General features: G+C 37.3%; 1 protein-coding gene across 3 annotated transcripts in view; it reads right to left on the reverse strand.

The window, feature by feature from the left end:
- Window positions 1-592: 592 nt before the first annotated feature.
- The window catches only part of LOC145284517 (putative E3 ubiquitin-protein ligase makorin-1), a 152,449-nt gene continuing 135,762 nt past the window's right edge, over window positions 593-17,279 (reverse strand). For all 3 annotated transcript variants that reach the window (XM_080133502.1, XM_080133538.1, XM_080133441.1), the window contains 2 exons: window positions 10,381-10,491; window positions 593-1,889 (listed from right to left, as the gene is read on the reverse strand). In XM_080133502.1, coding sequence (XP_079989628.1) covers window positions 1,586-1,889; window positions 10,381-10,491 — 415 coding nt within the window. In that variant the 3' untranslated portion in view covers window positions 593-1,585. The remainder of the gene's footprint in view (window positions 1,890-10,380; window positions 10,492-17,279) is intronic.

Raw genomic sequence — 17,279 nt, forward strand, 5'->3', positions numbered from 1 at the left:
AACTAGATCTAGCATATCTTTTACTGGATCATTTTATACCAAGTTCAAAATGACACGCAAGTACATAATAATGTACTTACCTAAAAAGTGGAAACGTGGCATCTTTGTGCCCATTTTAAAAGTATTTCAATAGCAAGTGCTCTGACAGACTCCGATGAGCACTAGTACCCCATCGATGACAATATCCTTGACAAATAAGACAAGCAGCAAAATCCCACCCCTACATTGTAGAGATCCTGGATGCTGTAAAGCCTTCTACTCAAATAGCCTTTTCTCCTTGGACTGCTGCACTTTGGAATTCTCTTCCCAAGCCTCTACTTCCTTGATTGTACTGACAAGCAGAAGTTTAAGTGTAATGTGAACAGATATCTTGCTGCTCAATTCCATAAATAATATCCCTGCGAATCTGGTCCCAAATATAGTAGCTCTTCACCCTATGCTTTGTTTGGAGTGAAACTTCAATTAAAAAAAAAAAAAAAAAAAAAAAAAAAAAGAAAAGGGGGGCATCCGTTTCACCACAATTCTGTAGAAGCACTAAAGGTTCTGTATCACATTTAACTAACTTTTGTATTTGAAATAACAAGAAAGAGAATTTGAAATATTTAAGCGTTTTAATGCTCCAAAATATATTTTTTTTAATTTTTTTTTTTTTTTAATAGATTAAATATTTAAGGAACAAATATGATTTTGGTTTTACAGAAAAAAAAGTGATGGTGTCAATTTAATGATTAAAAAAAAAAAAAAAAAAAGAAAAAATGATGATTAGTAGAGGCGACTGGTCTTTTGGTTAGAAAATCATTTGTAAGATATCCCATAAATGAAGAGAGACAGAAAGAGATGGACAAAGAATTGTAGCATAGCTTATACAAGCCTCTTTTTTTTTTTTTTTATTAGACCTGTTCTTATCCCTTTCAATATTAGAGCCAGCCATTTTACGATGATCAGTTAACTTGTTCCTATTAAAAATCAATAAACACAATATATAACCTTTATCCAACAAACAGAAGAAAAGAGAAAAAAAAAACCACGCTCACACACACCAAGGGAAGTAACTAATATTGGTTATTTTGATTATATTTGCCTGAGAAAAACAACCACATTTCTTCAAAAAACGTGCCCAGAATATGTTTTGTAATTCCATTATCAAAGAGCAAGAGTATAGGATAATAAACGTCTGCAAAACAAGAGCAACTAACTAAATGATTTATGTTTTTTTTTTTACAGTATAGCAGAGAAGAGCACTACAAGTAAAATTACCATTAATTCTACGGAGACCATTATTTGTCTAAATAGCAAAAATTACCGATAAATGTGACTGTATAAAAAAAAAATTTAGAAAAAGAAAACTTTTAAATTGTTGATTTTTTTAATAAGGATTTATTATATGAATACCATTTCTGTCGTAAGCTTGCGTAGCTGGTAATTCTAGGGTGAGAGGGAGAAGAAATAGAGATAGAGAAGGAGGGAAAAGGAGATGTAGAGAGATATGGAAGAGAGAGAGAGAGAAATATGAGGTGATATCTGAATGAAACTAGTTCCTCAGGCCAGTTTTGAAGCAGCAGATGACCTGAGGTTAGAGGTGGCCTCACGAATTATCTTCACTCTCACTGCTAGTTGAATATGAACCATAAGCATCATAATAATCGAAATCATCATCGTCATCGTCGTCGTCATCATCAAATGAAGGCCGTTCTCTCTGGTTGATAAAATCCCAGAGCAAATAGGAGTTGACGGTCGACACCCTGCCATTTGCGTCAGCCCGATGTCTTCGTTTTGCATGCGGTTGGGGAACTGCAGGTGTTCCATCAGGATAGGCATGGCGATAAAAACATGAATCACCAAATGGACAGGTCTTCCTCCCCTCATCAAAATATTTGCAAGCTTTGAATCTGAAAGAAAAGTAAAAAAAAAAAAAAAAAAAAAAAAAAGCTTGAGATAAAATCTATATATATATATATATATATATGTGTGTGTATATATAGTCTTATTTGTATTATTCCAAATTTTACTGGGTTTATATAATTCAGTAATCATTCATATACCGATCAATTTTAAGCAAAAAAAAAAAAAAAAAAAAAAAAAAAAAGAGGACTTAAACTGTAAGCTACAAAATTATCATATTTCATAATTGAACATTCATATACTGTTTTAACAAAAACCAAGACTTCAAAGAATGGGTTGATAGCAACAAATAGTCTATTTCATTGTTAGTTATAATTGTTTCAAGACCATTCAGGCAATTCCAAACATTATGTTGTTTGAAAATTTTCACAAGAACAGCCTTTCTTCAGACGTATTGAATAAAAACGCACTTTAACAATAAAATATTATCGAAACCATTTCCCTTATAAGGAAAAGAAAACAAGCGAAACTATTTTACCTCTATCGCATTCTTGCAAAGTACTTTTTGATCTTTAAAAATATTAAGAATATTTCCTTCAATTTGAAATGGGAAATAATAGGATCATATAAAGGATATATGCCGGGGGACAGATTCTGTGCACTTTGTAGATATGAGGCCCTTAAGATTTTAAAATATGATATCAAAAATAAAACCACCCTCCTAAATTCAAGGAATGAGCTTTTATCTTCATGCAGTCAAACGTTGGTTCAAATTTAACAAATATAAACCAATATAAGTCATTAAAAATGTTTCTTATTAATAATCTTAGAATTTGTAATTTATAACTTAATGTCTTTATTAATAAAATTTGGATCATCATTATTATTAGTTTATCTGATATATTTACCATTATTGTATATCTTATTTAAATATCTATTTAACTTTAACCATTACTATTTTTTATTAATTTCAATAGATAAATGATTAAAATATTCACTTTCAATAAGATCCCTTTATATTATGTAAAACAGAATAAAGGCTAATTATCTCCCTTGGATCATTTTACTAGACAAGTACGATTATCTCCCCTTATCTTTTAAAATCTTTACTTAATTTAAATTAGGTGTTACTAACATATTCTAACCGCTAAAAATATTCCATTGGTGTTCAATTTGAAAATTCAACATTTCGAGCATTTATAAGCTACATTCAACATCCAAATGAATGCTTTGATGATAATTACGGTTTTCAAAAGGCAAATAATTAGAAGATAAATATATATAATTATTAAATTTTATTAAAAACATTATAACCTTATATTTAAACCAAATTCAGATTTATAATTTTATAGTATTTTTATTCTCAACCCATATTACTTTGCTTATCAACATTTATAAGTAAATATTTCCCTTTGTATTTTAATATTTTCCAGATACATCTGCCTTACTTAAAAAATGCTAGGCTTATTTATGGTGTCTTATAAAAAAAAAAACACCCCATATTTTTGCTTATTTGACTTTGTTTAAAATTATTGTCCATGACTTAATGTCTATCGCAATAAAAACAATTTCCGAAACGACCGTACAAATTATTGGCTTTGTTGGGTTCCTTCTTATGAAACAGACTTTGAATTTTAAATTATCAATCACCTTACTAAATATTAAGGCAGCTCTAGGATATTTGCCTATCGACTTATATATCTGAATTACAACGAGCACTGTTCTTTTCTTGTATTTTAATTAAATTAGTGATTTTACTATCACATTAAAATACACTGCTCTTTAAACTACTGTTCAAACCCCCTTTAAATTATATATTAGTTTTTGTGGTTTCAGTAAAATCTCTTAGCTGTCACTATTTCTTTCTTACAGTTAGTTCTGGCTTCTATATACTTCTGTCTGTTTGAACTGGACTTATGTTAGTTAAATCTGCAGTATGCATGCTGCTTTTGCGCAATGGCAGCTACACAAGTAGAAGTAAGCCATTGCGGAGAGTGGGGCTTGCTATAAAATTTTCGCGCGGGAACAGGAGTTTCAATTGCCATTTTGAACCATTCAATGGTCTCCTTGGCGCACTGTTCAGTAGGAAGTGAAAAGATATTTCGCCATGGGGCGTCTCTGAGGAGATTCTTGATGGCTTCCCAGTCAGCCTTTTTATAATATCTCGTTGTTTGGAGCAGTGGCTCTTCGGTTTTGGCTCTAGAGTTTAGGGTAATTTCAACTATTATCACTGCATGGTCAGCGTTCCGGAGTGGGCTGTGGGCATTCGTTACACAATCATTGGGAACTATGGTCAGAAACAGATCTAAAAGGGAAGCGTGTTCTTGCTGGTCTGGGAAACTGGTTGGAAATGTAACCATTTGTGATAGGGAAGGAGATATAGAGAAGCTATGTCTTATGGTACCAGTTGTGTCTGTAAGTAGACAATCCAAGCCAGTTGCTGTGGTGTCCATTGAAGTCACCAAATACATGAACTTGTGCGGTAGTGTCGAAAGAAAGTGCTGTATCTATACTGTCAGAGACTTTGTTTATAAGGATACAGACCTGGGTCGGAAGAGCGGTAGAGAAAATAAAAGTAACTAATGTTATGTTGCATGTTAAGTCTAAAGCACATAAAGCTTGATCACTGAGAGTTTCTTTCAAAGTCTTCCGATTCGACCGATACGCCTGGCTAATAGGCAAAGGAGTATGGAAGCCAGGCGACAGACTGTGTCTATCTACTCCTTAAGCAGTTTAGGTTTGCAGACTGGTAATTTGTTCGAGTCACCAGCTCTAGGAAGGTTGTCATCCAAGACTGAAGAGGCCTCTCTCCCCTTAGGTTTAGTTTCAGAGTTTTCCTTCTCCTAGATGGATGACCTGGGAAGATCTATGGGTCCATCAGCACCAAGAGGGTTTGCCCCATGCCTGGGTCCTTCTCCAGGTATTTCTGCGACCCCGCGGGGATAGCTGATGTTACTGGAATAGTTTGTAAATGTTATATATCTACTGAAAAATAATACTCCTCAAAGTGATTAAGGGACATTGCTATTTCATTGTTACTGGAGGAGGGAGTGAGTAAGAGTTTATGCAGTGGAAGCAGCTATATTTATGGTTTAGGAACAGGATAACGCATTACAGAATGCTTGATATTAAGAAATAACTAAAAATTTTGTTGCCCCAACTCTGGATATTTCAGATGGCAGGAGGGTTAAGATGTATCTTCAATGTAGATACAAGTAACGTTATTTTTTATATGAAGTACAATACAGTACAGGTATAATTGGAAGTAAAATTATAAACTATGGTGAGTTCAGCATGTATAATAAAGTAAATAGATATATAGGCATATTTCCAGTAGATGCAAATATATGGAGGTTGTAGGTATTAAGTATGTTTCCTCTTCTAATAAAGATATCCTTAACTTTCATTTAAAAAATCAGGGAGTTGTATTTTGCATTACAGCGTATTGGTTCAGTTTTTGGCAGCTAAGAGAGAATTTACTGAAACCACCAAAAAACGCATCGAAGCACAAAAATTAGGAACCCGTGACTTCTGGAAAATCTACAACAGTGTAGTAAATAATGGGCAATCAACTATTCCCCACCTATCCAACAATCATGAGCTTGTTTTCTCAGCAACCGAGAAGGCTAACATGCTTGCCAGTCGGTTTGCCTCCAACTCCACACTGGACCATGCTAATCACCCCCTCTCTGACTTTCCTTTGCAGACAGACACCATGCTAGACGATCTGAAAATCACCCCTGCTCAGGTGCATGCTATCAAAAAATCTTGACACTTCAAAAGCATGTGGACCTGACCTCACCCCAGCTGTGCTATTAAAAAAATGCTCCACCAAAGTAGCTCCAATCCTCTCCAAGCTCTACAACAAATGCCTTAATGAATCTTGCTTTCCTGTCTGCTGGAAAACTGCTTCTGTGGTACCAGTCTTCAAGAATTCTGGCGAAAGAACTGACCCAGTAAATTATCGCCCCATTAGCCTCCTCCAACTATTTGGCAAAATATCTGAGTCCATAATTAACCATGCTCTGGTCAATCACCTTATAGATACTAAACTTCTGATCGACCAACAATATGGATTTAGGCAGGCCCGTTCCACAGCAGACATCCTATCTAATCTCTGAACGTATATACCATTCACTTGACAAAGCAGGGGCAGGTAGAGTGGTAGCTCTAGATATATCTAAGGCTTTTTACAGGGTATGGTATGAAGGTCTTCTCAGGAAAATCAGATCATACTATATCACTGGAAAAATACTTAACATAATTAAATCCTTCTTAAATAAGAGAAAAATCCAGGTTGTCCTCGACGGTCATACATCTAAACAATATGATATAAATGCAGGAGTGTCTCAAGGGTCTATCCTTGGACATCTATTATTCCTAATATTCATTAATGACCTCCCTGACAAAATTGTTTATGAGATGGGTATATATACTGATGACACCACACTCTATGACAAACACAACAGGAAAACAAATGAACACATATCTAAAGAAATGGCAGAAACACTAGAGGATTACCTCCAATCTGTAGTGGAATGGGGAAAAAATGGATGGTCCATTCAATGCTGCCAAGACTAAACTGGTTTCATTCAATAATTACATGAAACCTTCTCTACCACGAATAGCAATGGCCAAAGACTCTTTATCTTAAAGTACATCTTTTAAACTGCTCGGCCTAACGTTCACAGGAAACATGTTGGAACAATTACATTGAGAGTATTGCCAGGACCGCTGTGAAGAAGGTAGGTTCTCTCTACCGTGCTAGAAAGCTACTAACACCCGAAAGTATTCTGTACCTCTACAAGGCCACCATTCGCCCATGTATGGAGTATTGTTGCCATATTTGAGCTGGTGCATCTACTACTAGTCTCGAGCTCCTGGACAAGGTTCAAAAGAGAGTCGTCAACCTAATAGGTCTCGAACTGTTATCTAAACTTCAGCCTCTGTCCCACCGACGAAATGTAGCATCTCTCTGCCTGTTCTATAAGTACTTTAACGGTGAATGCTCTGACGAACTGCAAGCACTTGTACCTCCTCGACATAAATATCCCCAACAGACCCGACAAGCAGCTAAATCCCACCCTTTCACAGTAGAAATCCCTAGATGTAAGAGCGCCTTTGACTCCAGTAGTTTCTTCCCCAGAACCGCTAGATTTTGGAACTCTCCTTCCAGGACCCCGCTTCCCCAACTGTACTGACATGCAGAATTTCAAGTATAACATGAACCGACATCTTGCTGCCTAACTCCCTACATAGTACCCCTGTAGCCTATATCCCTGATAGTAGCCCCCTACATGGAAGTGGCGATGTGCCTTGTTTGAGGTGAAAATGTTATTTAAAAATAAATATATATATATATATATATATTATATACACACACACAGTGGAACGATAAAATTATTGCCATGGAAAAAACAACATGATTCTGTCTGATGAAAACTGGTTTTCTTTTTCTGTTGTAGACCATCTACTAGTTAGCCAGTTGTGTACAAATCCCAAGTGCGATAGGAGCCTTTTATCATGTCTGAAAGTGACACAATGTTCAACAAGTAAGATCGGAGATCTGCCGCTGTGCAACTTATGCTCTTTACCGATTCAAGTTATAACAGGATCATTGCCAGCACCCTCAAAATGTAAATCCAGATGGTTCATTGATCAATGGCAGAGCTCAATCAAATTTCCAGCCATGGTTATCTGGTGCAATCAGGTGGTCGCTGGCACACCCTGAGTATGGCAGCAGGATTTGGCGCCTGGCCACAAGTTGAAAGAGACCCAGGCTTGGCTTCAGAAGGAGTGCTAACTAAAACTTTGTACCTTCTCTCACTAGTCTCTTCCTCCCCTGACCTGAACCCACTGGACTACTTTGTTTTGTCATACATCAAGAACATCACCAACATGACCTCCCACAACAACAAAGCTAGCCTGCTCGTCACCATCTGCTGAATATTTGCTTAGCTCCAGCTGGCACTTATGGAAAAGGCATACTCCCAGTTCCAAACCTGTATCAGGGTGATGATTGAAGCTGAAGGCAGCTACATTGAATAGATGTCAGCTCTACTAAAGGTGACTACATAGTATAGATGTTAGCTCTACTACATAATCAAGTTACCTGAATTGACTTTTCAATAAAAGTTTTAAAATAAAGCTCTAGTGTTGTTTTCTTTAGAGCAACAAATATTGTTCCACCCTGTATATTTTTAATTTGAAAGTTAACATATGAAATTATGTTGTCAGATTTTCAAAGTCAGGCCCAAATAACATTGAAACTGACAGAACAAACTTCACATTTGACAAGCAAACATTTATTGTTGAACTGTGTTATTGGAAATATAGTAACATATTCAGGTACACTTTATTTAAAAAAAAAAAAAAAAAATTTAGTATAGCCCAGATGACTAATATGAAACAAGGGGAATAGTTTGTTTTAAATTGAGAATATAAGAGCGGTCTTCCTTAAATTTAAAAATATGCAAACAAAAATCTGACTCCAATGAACAAGTGATATTGGAAACTGAGGTGCATCTTGAAGCCAAAGATCACTCACTCTACAAAAAAGGTCATTGAATTGTTAGAGAAATGTTGAAATTAAAGTATCACCCTACAGGAGATTATGTTGATGAATTCAGCCAAATTTTGACTAAAAGTTTTATTTATTGTTAGACGCGTAACTTATTGAGTGATAATTGCCTTCGGTCACAAAAAGAAATCCAGCTAACGACCAAATGCCGCATCTACACAATTCTTCTTTATGGGTGTGATACTGCAAATAACTGACATTCAAAGGCTGGAAGCTTTGATCTGTTGTGTCTTTAGCGCATTCTCAGAATTTTTATCGCTGACCACATCCCAAATGTCACAATCCATGCTTCCTAGACTAAAGGAAATCTTTCCAATCCAGAAATTCTGATAGTTTGGGCACACCTTTCATCTGCCAACTAACCTGATTCACGACGCAGCTACAAGGATGGCACAAGAAGAATGGTGGTCAACTGAGGACATGACTAACAATGATCAAAGCTGATTTGGAAGCTACGACCAGCCCTCGTGTCTTCAGTGTGTGGTGATGGAATTCCAAATGGCTGAAGAGTGCTGAGGAGACCTGGACGAACTAACTCGATTCATGATGCAACAAATTCTCTTGGAACCAGCTCAATCCACCTCATGTGAATGCTATCACAAATACAAGAGTGTTCTTTTTTTTAATTGCAATTTCACTTCAAACAAGGTAATGTGCAACTTTGATGTAAGGCGCTACTATCTGGTACATGATTGCAGGAATACTATGTAGGGAATTGAGCAGCAAGCTGTCTGTTTATATTACACTTGAACTTTTGCATGTCAGTACAGTTAAGGAAGCAGGAACCCAAAAGGGAATTCCAAAGTCTAGCAGTTCTGGGGAAGAAATTGTTAGAGTAGATGGCTTTCTGGCATTTGGGGACCTCTACTGTGTAGGAGTGGAATTTTGTTGCTTTTTTACGTCGAGGGGGTACAAGAGCTTGTAGTTCAGAGCATATACCATTAAAATACTTTTAAAACAGGCAGAGGGATGCAAGATTTCGTCGATGAGAGAGAAGCTGAAGCCTAGTTAACAGTTTAGGACCTATTATGACTCTTTTGAACCCTGTCTAGGCGAGAGAGAATAGTTTACTTTTGGGAGGGGATATAAACTTATACATTACTTTTGATAGTCACAATGCTGTGTTACATTTTTGATATCAAACATCCAAATAGATACATAGCCAACACAAACTGCCTTTTAAACGTAGATTTAATAACCAAACTAGCTATTAAATTAAACTTATACTTCCAAATTTTTACCAGACCCTACAATACAAAATTTTCTCCACATTAAAACTTGATTTGAGGCGACATTCATGCAAGATAGCTGGAACCAACTTTTCCCATAAAACACACATCTTGGATGAATGCAGACCATGCATGATGTCTGCAACGGCCAAGATAGTAATAGAGAGCCAGTACCAGGACCAGCGGTAAGCACCGTAGACCTGTGGACCAGAGCTAGGTTCAACGTTGGCTTTGATGATATGTAACCACGTCTTCAACATGCCTTGGTTTGAGCAGCTGCCATTTTGAAAAGGCTACCACAGATGATAGTGGCACTTATCTTCAAATTCTTTCTTATTGCAGCCATAGAACATCAACTAAATATAAATGTTGGTGATACATGCACTTTATCGATTGTGTTGGGACATTAATGTAGTCTTACCTTTAGTAATCATATGATACCCCCCCCTCCCACGACAGTGTTAGGAAGTAAGGTCAAGAAAAGGTTTATCAGCAAAACAATGAAGAGGAAGTTATTCACAAAGGAAGACAAAAGAATAAGATTGTTGGTCTGGATGTGGCAGTAAAAGGATCAAGGGGTTGATTAATATATTTAATAAGTGACAATAAGTTTTACAACAGTTTGTGAACGGTTTTGAATTTGTGACGGTTGACAGCTACAATTGAGGACAGTTAAATAGAATATTTATCATTAAAGGAGTTAAAGATTGAATATTTGACTGAACTTACTTCATCATCGTTTTGTATTTGGCAATAATTCTCCCTTTTTCTTCCTTGTCTTCTGCCCACACATCACTGGGGATCACATAATTTGAAGTGATTCGGCATTCAGGACAGGCTCTGAAAACAAAAATATTTGATATTTACAAGGAACACATAAATGCAATTGATTTGTTCCTTTGCTAATAGAGAACATAACGGTTAAGATGATAAAAATAAAAAAAAACGACCAAAGGGAACTAACTCAAAATCAAATTTCACAGAAAGGTACTTATATGCCTAGCAGTATTCTCAAATAGGTTTTGTCCTCGATAAGTATCAATAATCGAAATAATCCAATGAAAGGAACAGGTGATTCTGACTAAAGTAAACACCTTACACAGCCTAACATCACAAGTGCACTTGAGAAGTTTTATTACTACACAAGCCGAAAAACCAGACATATAAATCAACAGTAGGTTCTTCAATATGACGAGCACGTTTAAAATGAATGTTTCTCTTTAGAGCACAATTGAAGTATGATACTTCACTTTTTCTTTTTAAACATAATTCAAGCCATTATAGATAAAAACTATCTAATATTATAGAAAAGGAACTTTGTATGTGAGTTTGTTTCCTATGGACTCGAAAACAGCTGGGCAGATTTCTATGAAATTTTACACAAAGGTACTTTTTATGTGCCTGGCAGTGTTATTAGATAATATTTGTATTGTAATGTTTTTGATAAGAATTGATAATCGAAATAATTTGAAAAAAAAAAAAAAAAAAGCAACAGGCAATTTTTACCAAGATTAACACCTTACATAGGCTAATATCAACAGTGCATTTGAGAAGTTTTGTTACCATACATGCCGAAAGACCAGGCATAGAAATTCAACAGTAGGTTCTTTGATATGACAGGGGTGTGTTCAAAATGAATGTTTCAGTTTAGAGCCCGAAGGAACCATGATACTTAACTTTTGTTTTTTAAACTTTAATTCAAGCCATTTTATATAGAAATAATTTTATAAAATGAACAGTAAATTATATACAGTGCAATGTAGACTATAATGTATTGCACAGTGGACTGAAAAAGTGGAATATTGGAAAAATATGAATATCTTTGGTTAGAATAATCCCCTGATCATGGTTGAGGGCTTGTTGGATGCGTATTACTGAGGTAATTTCAGTCCTAAAAAATTTTTTTTATTTTCGGGGATCTGGGTCCAAATAACTGTATTTGGTTCATAAGGGCCGGAAAACACGTTTTTTTGGTATATCATGGCTTTAAATGATCCTCTGATCATGGTTGAGGGCTCGTTGGAAGTGTATTACTAAGCTGATTACAGTCCAGAAAATATTTTTCAAAAATTTAAGATTTCTGGAGTCTGGTTCCAAAAAAGCCTCACTTGGTATAAACAGCCGAAACTGCATTGTACGCTTTAACTTGGCTTTACATGATCCCCTGATAACCAGGACCAAAACAAAATGGAGGTTATAAACCAAAAACGCTTAAAAAAGTTAATGCTTTACTGTGCCAACACACTTGATTGTTGGTCAGTTTATCTTCCTCTCACAGTTAACATAATTTAACTCACCAATTTTCAAGAAACCAAATTTAATAAAGAAGAAACAACTAAGGACAGTTCAACAACCAAGACTCAAACAAAGCATTATCATTGCTCAGCGACCTGAAGACAGGGTGAGCTTTCTTACAGTATCTTGTGTAGGGACCATGCTTATTACAATGTTTGCAAAAAGACTGAGCTTTAAGATGGACATGGTTGACTTTCGGATCCGAACCTAACTACAATCGATTTATAACATCTTCCAAGTTGTCCGCTTGCAATGTTTTATGAGCCAACTTGAGGCAGATTAAACGAAGGATTTTATTGTTTGCCTCCAAACTAGATTCGTCAAAACATTTCAAACCACGACCATCGTTCATATTGATTAGTTCCCATGAGTGCGCAAGAGGTTTGTGAAGGGTGGGAGGAACACTAACCCACTTCAAATCAACTGGCTGAGGTGATTGCTTCTTCGATTAGGTGGGAAAACTCTCCAAGTACAACAGATACAGTGAAGTACAAACTTTCTTTTACTCTTGCACATCAATGTTCTCTGACGAAGAAAACAACCGTAGAATAACAGAAAGGTACTGTCCAATCTGTGTCATTACGTCTTGGATCCGATTGGGCAACATTTCGATAATGATATCTCTGCCTTCTTGATGCAAAATCCATAGTTCCTCAGTCCGTGCCTTCAGTTGTCTCTCACCCGACTGATCCAATGACTTCTGGGTTTTTTCCTGGGGACTTTTGGTGCGATAATGGTTAGAGGTTGATAATCGTCACTCTCGAACGCAACATCTGTGGATGGGGCATCCCTCTGAGGAACTTGACTTACTCTCTCAAACAGCTGTGTACTTGGAATACCATGACTTCATTTTGATCAACTTTGCACGCAGCAATTCACATGACTGGACTTCAAGCTTTGCCACCAACTCTTCTCCAACGGCGTCCCAATTTGGAGGTTTGAAATTGTTAGGTTTGTGCACATTTTGTACAAGTCATCCCATGTCAATTTCATTGTTAAATGTGTTGTTCTGTAAAATTAAAAATAATGCATTAAATATAGGCGGTGAATGATAGGTAAATATGATAGCTCTTATCAATCATTAATATATCCTTAATATAATCTGAACATAGTATTTGATTAATAACAGGAAAGGGAATTGATTTTTGGTTAAATCTGACTGCATTTTTGGATTTCTCAGGTTCAAAACCTTTCCCATGTGAAATATCAGCATCAGATCTTCACTTGATCCCAAAATATTCATGAAAGTATCGGATATCAGAGAATTAAAAAAAAATTTTTTTTTTTTTTTTTTATTACATTTTCACCCCAAACAAGGCATATTGCAACTTTGTTGTAGGGGGCTACTATCAGGGACATAGGCATCAGGGGTACTGTGTAGGGACTTGGGCAGCAAGATGTCGGTTCACGTTGCACTTGAACTTCTGCATGTCAGTACAGTTGGGGAAGCAGGGACCCGGCAGGGAATTCCAAAGTCTAGCTGTCCTGAGGAAGAAACTACTGGAGTTGAAGGCTCTCTTACATCTAGGGATCTCTGTGAAGGAGTGGGATTTAGCTGCTTGTCGGGTTTGTCGGGGGTATTTACGTCAAGGGGGCACAAGTGCTTGCAGTTCGTCAGAGCATTCACCGTTAAAGTACTTGTAGAAAAGGCAGAGGGATACTACATTTCGTCAATGGGAGAGAGGCTGAAGTTTAGATGACAGTTAAGGACCTATCAGATTGGCAACTCTTTTTTGGACCTTGTTTAGGAGCAAGAGACTAGTGGCAGATGCACCAGTCCAAATATGACAACAATACTCCATACATGGGCGAATGGTGGCCTTATAGAGATACAGAATATTTTCGGGTGTTAGTAGTTTTCTGGCACGGTAGAGAGAACCTACTTTCTTCGCAGAGGTCCTGGCGATACTCTCGATGTAATTGTTCCAACTCATGTTTCCTGAGAGTGTTAGGCCGAGGAGTTTAAAGGATGTACTTTCAGATCAAGAGTCATTGGCCATTGCTATTGGTGGTAGAGAAGGTTTTTTGTAATTATTGAAACGAGTTTAGTCTTGGCAGCATTGAATGTGACCATCCATTTATGTCCTCATTCCACTACAGATTGGAGGTCATCCTCTAGTGCTTCTGCCATTTCTTTAGATATGTGTTCATTTGTTTTCCGTCGTGTCTGTTATAGAGTGTGGTGTCGTCAGCATATGTACCCATCTCACAAACAATTTTGTCAGGGAGGTCATTTATGAATATTAGGAATAACAGAGGTCCCAGGATAGACCCCCCGAGGCACTCCCGCATTTATATCATATTGTTTAGATGTACGACCGTCGAGGACAACCTAGATTTTTCTTTTCTCTAAGAAGGATTTAATTATGTCATGTATTCTTCCAGTGATACCATATGATCTAATTTTCCTGAGAAGACCTTCATGCCATACCCTGTCAAAAGCCTTAGATATATCTAGAGCTACCGCTCTATCCTCCCCCCGCTTTTTCCAGTGACTGGTATATACGTTCTGAGATTACAGTTAGGATGTCTGCTGTTGAATGGGCTTGTCTAAATCTATATTGTTGGTCAGTCAGAAGTTTAGGATCTGTAAGGTGATGGACTAGAGCTTGGTTAATTGTTGTCTCAAATATTTTGTCGAAAAGTGGGAGGAGGCTAATGGGGCGATAATTTACTGGGTCAGTTCTTTCGCTAGAATTCTTGAAAACTGATACTACAGAAGCAATTTTCCAGCAGGCAGGAAAGCAAGATTCATTAAGGCATTTGTTGTAAAATTTGGAGAGAACTGGAGCTACTTCGGTGGAGCACTTTTTTAATAGCACAGCCGGGATGAGATCAGGTCCACATGCTTTTGCAGTGTCAAGATCTTTTATATTGGCATACACCTGAGAAGGAGCTGATTTTCAGATCGTCTAGTGTAGCGCCTGTCCGCAAAGAAAAATTAGAGAGGGGGTGATTAGTATGGTCCAGTGTGGAGTTGGAGACAAACCGACTGGCAAGCATGTTAGCCTTCTCAGTTGCAGAGCAAACAACCTCTTGATTGTTGGATAGTGGGGGAATTGTTGATTGCCAATTATTTACTACACTGTTGTAGATTTTCCAGAAGTCGCGAGTTCCTAATTTCTGTGCTGCGATGCGTTTTTTGGTCATTTCAGTAAATTCTCTCTTAGCTGTCGTTATTTCTTTCTTACCGTTACTTCTGGCTTTTATATACTTCTGCCTGTTTGAACTGGACTTATGTCGGTTAAATCTGCGGTATGCATGCTGCCTTTGTGCGATGGCAGCTGCACAAGTAGAAGTAAACCATTGGGGAGAGTGGGGCTTGCTATAAAATTTCCGTGTAGGAACATGTGCTTCATTTGCTGTTTTGAACCATTCAGTGGTCTCATTTGCGCACTGTTCAGCAGGAAGTGAAAAGATATTTCGCTATGGGGCGTCCCTGATGAGATCCCTGATGGCTTCCCAGTCAGCCTTTTTATAATATCTTGTTTTGAGCAATGGCTCTTCAGTTTTGGCTCTAAAGTTTAGGGCTATTTCAACTATTACCACTGCATGATCGGCATTCCCAAGTGGGCTATGGGCATTAGTTAGCCATCGGGAACTGTTGTCAGAAACAGATCTAGAAGTGATGTGTGTTGTTCTTGCTAGTCTGGGTTGGTTGGTTTGTTTTTGTTTTATGGCATATCAACCTTTTTCAGGTTTTATGCGAAACACACTTAATGAATAGGAGTTAATAAAGGTTCAAGGTACTGATTTAAAGAAAGAGAGAGAGAGAGAGTAAAAGGTGGGGGTAGGAAAATGTATTGGTTGGTTGTTTTCGTTTTACGGCATATCAACCTTTTTCAGGTTATTTAATGCCGAATCTAGTTGTTTTGAAGAATGATTTTTAATGGAGTATATTTTTTTTTTTTAAGTCAGATTCTATTTAACCCATAGTTGGGACCCTAACAGGTACTACTACTCCGGGTCAGAGTGGACCTGGGAGCAATGGCAATTAAAGGGTGGCTCCACACTCCCCAAGGCCCGCAAGGTGGGGCCTCACCATCGGATATAGTTTTAGGTCATATCCAGGACCTGCTGGTCTGGGAAATGGGTTGGAAACATAACCATCTGTGATAGGGAATGAGATATAGAGAAGTTATATGTAGTCATACCAGCTCTGTCTGTGTGAGTAGAAAATCCAAGCCAGTTACTGTGGTGTGCGCTACTGTCGACGGAAAGTGCTGTATCTATACTGTCAAAGATTTTGTTGATTAGGGTACAGTCCTGGGTCGAGGGAGAGCGGTAGAGAAACAAAAAGTAGCTAATGCTATTGTGCATGTTAAGTCTAAAGCACATAAAGGCTTGATCGTTTGATTCTAGTTTTGTTTCTCTAGTCAAGGGGAGGGTGTTCCGAATATATACTCCAAGCCCATGCATATGTCTATCAGAGTCCTTACGGCAGAGTGGGAGATATCCAGCCATGTTAAAGTAGTTAGAGGGGATGGAGGAGTGTACGTTAGTCTCACTTAGTGCTAAGATATCCGGGGTGTTTGTTAGGAGAAATGCTTCGACATCATTTAAATTAGTTCTAAGCCCACGGATATTCGTAAATGCAAGCCTCAAGAAAAAAGGCAGATTGATTTTGTTCGAGTTTGGGCCAGGTTTTAGCATAATTTTTTTTATTGTACTGTCATTTTTTTAATTTTTTTTTTTAAGAGTTTCAGTTTAGGGAAGGGATGCTGAACAAGTGGTTATGCAGAATACCAGACATGCAACACAAGCAGACCATCAGTTGTCCTGCCATCTACTAGGATTGTGGCCTCGGGATAGCCCACCGGGGATGAATGCAGAGTCTCTTTCCATGCGCGACATGGCACTACAAACAACCCGATATTATACAACTGTTGATGGAGCAGCCGTTGTAAGCGCTACCAAAGAGTTAGGGTTCCTGTACTACCAGTCTAAAACAGCAGCCAAGAACTGTCTATCTGGTACCCTCACCCATCAGACGATGGTCAACCCAATCTACTTGTACTGGCATTATGGCATTCAAGCACTCCCAAGTGCCCAGTTTAAGGGATGGGATAGCTTTCAATGAAAATTTTTTTTTTTTTTTTTTTTTAATTGCCACAAGCCAAATTGCTTAGTATAAGGATTATATAAGAGGTATATGTCTATATTTTCAGAAAATGTAGCTTAGAGGAAATCTGGCTTGTGGCATTTTGAGATTTTTGCCATCTTGTGTCGAATTTTGGCATTTAAAAAAAAAAAGGCATTTTTGGGAGATTTTTAGCAAAAATCGGCTGAAATTTTGATGAAAAAATTTTTTATTTTGATGGAATTGAGGGTAT

The sequence above is a fragment of the Euprymna scolopes genome, chromosome 1, assembly GCF_053919585.1.
Source record: "Euprymna scolopes isolate OS-2025 chromosome 1, ASM5391958v1, whole genome shotgun sequence".
In the NCBI taxonomy this organism is placed as follows: Eukaryota; Metazoa; Mollusca; class Cephalopoda; order Sepiida; family Sepiolidae; genus Euprymna; species Euprymna scolopes.